The 1,954-nt window shown below is 35.0% G+C and overlaps 1 protein-coding gene across 1 annotated transcript in view; it reads right to left on the bottom strand.

Moving 5' to 3' along the window:
• Positions 1-1,954, bottom strand: part of LOC106688813 (uncharacterized) — a gene marked incomplete in the record, with an annotated part of 23,219 nt that overhangs the window by 7,465 nt on the left and 13,800 nt on the right. The window contains 1 exon segment of the mRNA XM_067052311.1: positions 1,787-1,954. Coding sequence (XP_066908412.1) covers positions 1,787-1,954 — 168 coding nt within the window.

The following is a 1,954-nucleotide window of genomic DNA, read 5'->3' as shown; positions in this document are numbered from 1 at the left end:
AGGGGCTCTTATGCATTTAACGTTTAACATGACTTCAAATAGGGCTGCTCACAATCTTATAGTTATAACATTTAACATGGTAAAACATTTAACATGGTAAAACATTTAACATTTAACACAACATCATGAATACCCCTTTATTAAAACGGATGCTCCTTAAAGCTACTTACAAATTAGCTGCCCTATAACTTATTTGAGAATAATTGCCCAACTACGATTTTCCGGTTAATATGCAATTACTCTAAGTGTTGGTCCACACAAATATACTTTGGACCCACAGAAGCTTTGTCCAGCTTGAGATGGAACGGCCCTGGAGGATTGTTTCCATTTTTTGACAAATTGCCCCGCGTATCATGAGAACCGAATTCGATATTTGCCGAAACTAAGCAATACTAGCCAGAATCTGTTGTATAAATTTCTGTCTGTATTCTCAGGATTAGATCTTAAACTACTTTTTTTTTTATCTGTATCACAAAACCTCTTGCTTAGAGGTGGATACCTACCGTCACAATAGGAGGAATAGTTTTTTTTAATTTTATTTAATATTATTAAATATGAAGTGAAGTTTTTCTTGTATTGTTTTATTCATTAATTAAGTAAATAGCCCAGCTTTGGTATATTATTTGTTATTAGTTTATAGTATAAAAAGTGGGTACCTCATCTATCAATGGGTGGTGGGAATTAACAAAGTACAAAATAGCAGACTGACGATCACGTGATCAATAATAGGGTGTGGTCTAATAGTCACGTGACTGATCACGTGAGTGGTTAAGGTTATTTCGAGCTAAATTTGAATTTAAATCTCCCACCAATCAAATATTAGCTTCTGATCGGCTGCCTGTAAATATAAGTGGTCGAGTTGAAAATTCAAATTTAAATCTCCTGCCATAGGTCACGTAGCACCGTTTGGTGCTACTATCTAGTGGACACCGTCTGAACTAATAGCGCTAGTGTTGCGCTCTAGCGGCAAGTTGAGGAATTTCCTCCTCCGTGTCCCTGCTCCCCCATATTTTAACTAATCTCGTTGGTTCAATATTTATTAACACTTTAAGGATCATTCCGTTAATAAGTTTCATAATATTACTCGTCAATCTTATACGTCACAATGCTATAATCAAAATTATATTATACCGCAGTTCTCCGGTTAACTCATCCTTTTTCTGTCGGAACATTTTATGTAATACTATATTTTCAAAAACCTTAACCTTGACTTTATTTTGTTTTTATTTGAATTGAAATATAAAACTATTGAAAAATGGAAACTTTTGGTGAATTTTTATGGTAAAGTTTTGTTTGATTGAGAAATGCAAAAAAAGTTTATCAACAGTCTGTTTGTTATCCTGCAAAATTCAATGTCATAAATTTCAATGTCAAAATTCAATAAATGGCATCCATTTAAGATGTGTTTACGGTAAATCATGTTCCGAAAGTCTGGCATACAGGCGAAGAATCTCAGGGGATAAGTTAACCGTGGTTCAGTCGCTTAAGACCTATTCGAAGGCGTGTCAAAATCACCTATCCAAGGGGAAACATCACTTCTGATTTCTCTTAATTTATTGTTAGCAACTGTACCCACATTTGATGCTATTTCAATTTAATTCTCTGCTTAATGAGAGCAATGAAATCATCAACTCCGTGATGTGGAACCCCCTTCAGAAATCGCGACCTTTGTTGCCTGATCAGCCAGTTCGTTACATAAATCGATTAATCGCGCAAATTAACTATTTACCATAATAAAGTTTTTTATATCTAATTAAACAATTACTGAAATGAAACTTTCTCTTACCTTCATTCCCTGATCGTTGACTTCGGCTGAAGTATTAAAGGGCTGCTTGGCGCTTACTGTCGTACTTTCAGGACTATTAATCGGTTCGAAGAGCATCATCTCTTTTGCCAAGTCGTTGAAGCTCTTTGTAAAGAAGGAAGACATCATCATCGGCACATTAATTGGATT

This window comes from Halyomorpha halys, unplaced genomic scaffold (assembly GCF_000696795.3).
Source record: "Halyomorpha halys isolate HHAL.00 unplaced genomic scaffold, Hhal_1.1 Scaffold44.1, whole genome shotgun sequence".
Taxonomy (NCBI): Eukaryota; Metazoa; Arthropoda; class Insecta; order Hemiptera; family Pentatomidae; genus Halyomorpha; species Halyomorpha halys.
Note: the sequence above shows the minus strand (reverse complement) of the source record. Positions and strands in the feature narration are given on the sequence as shown.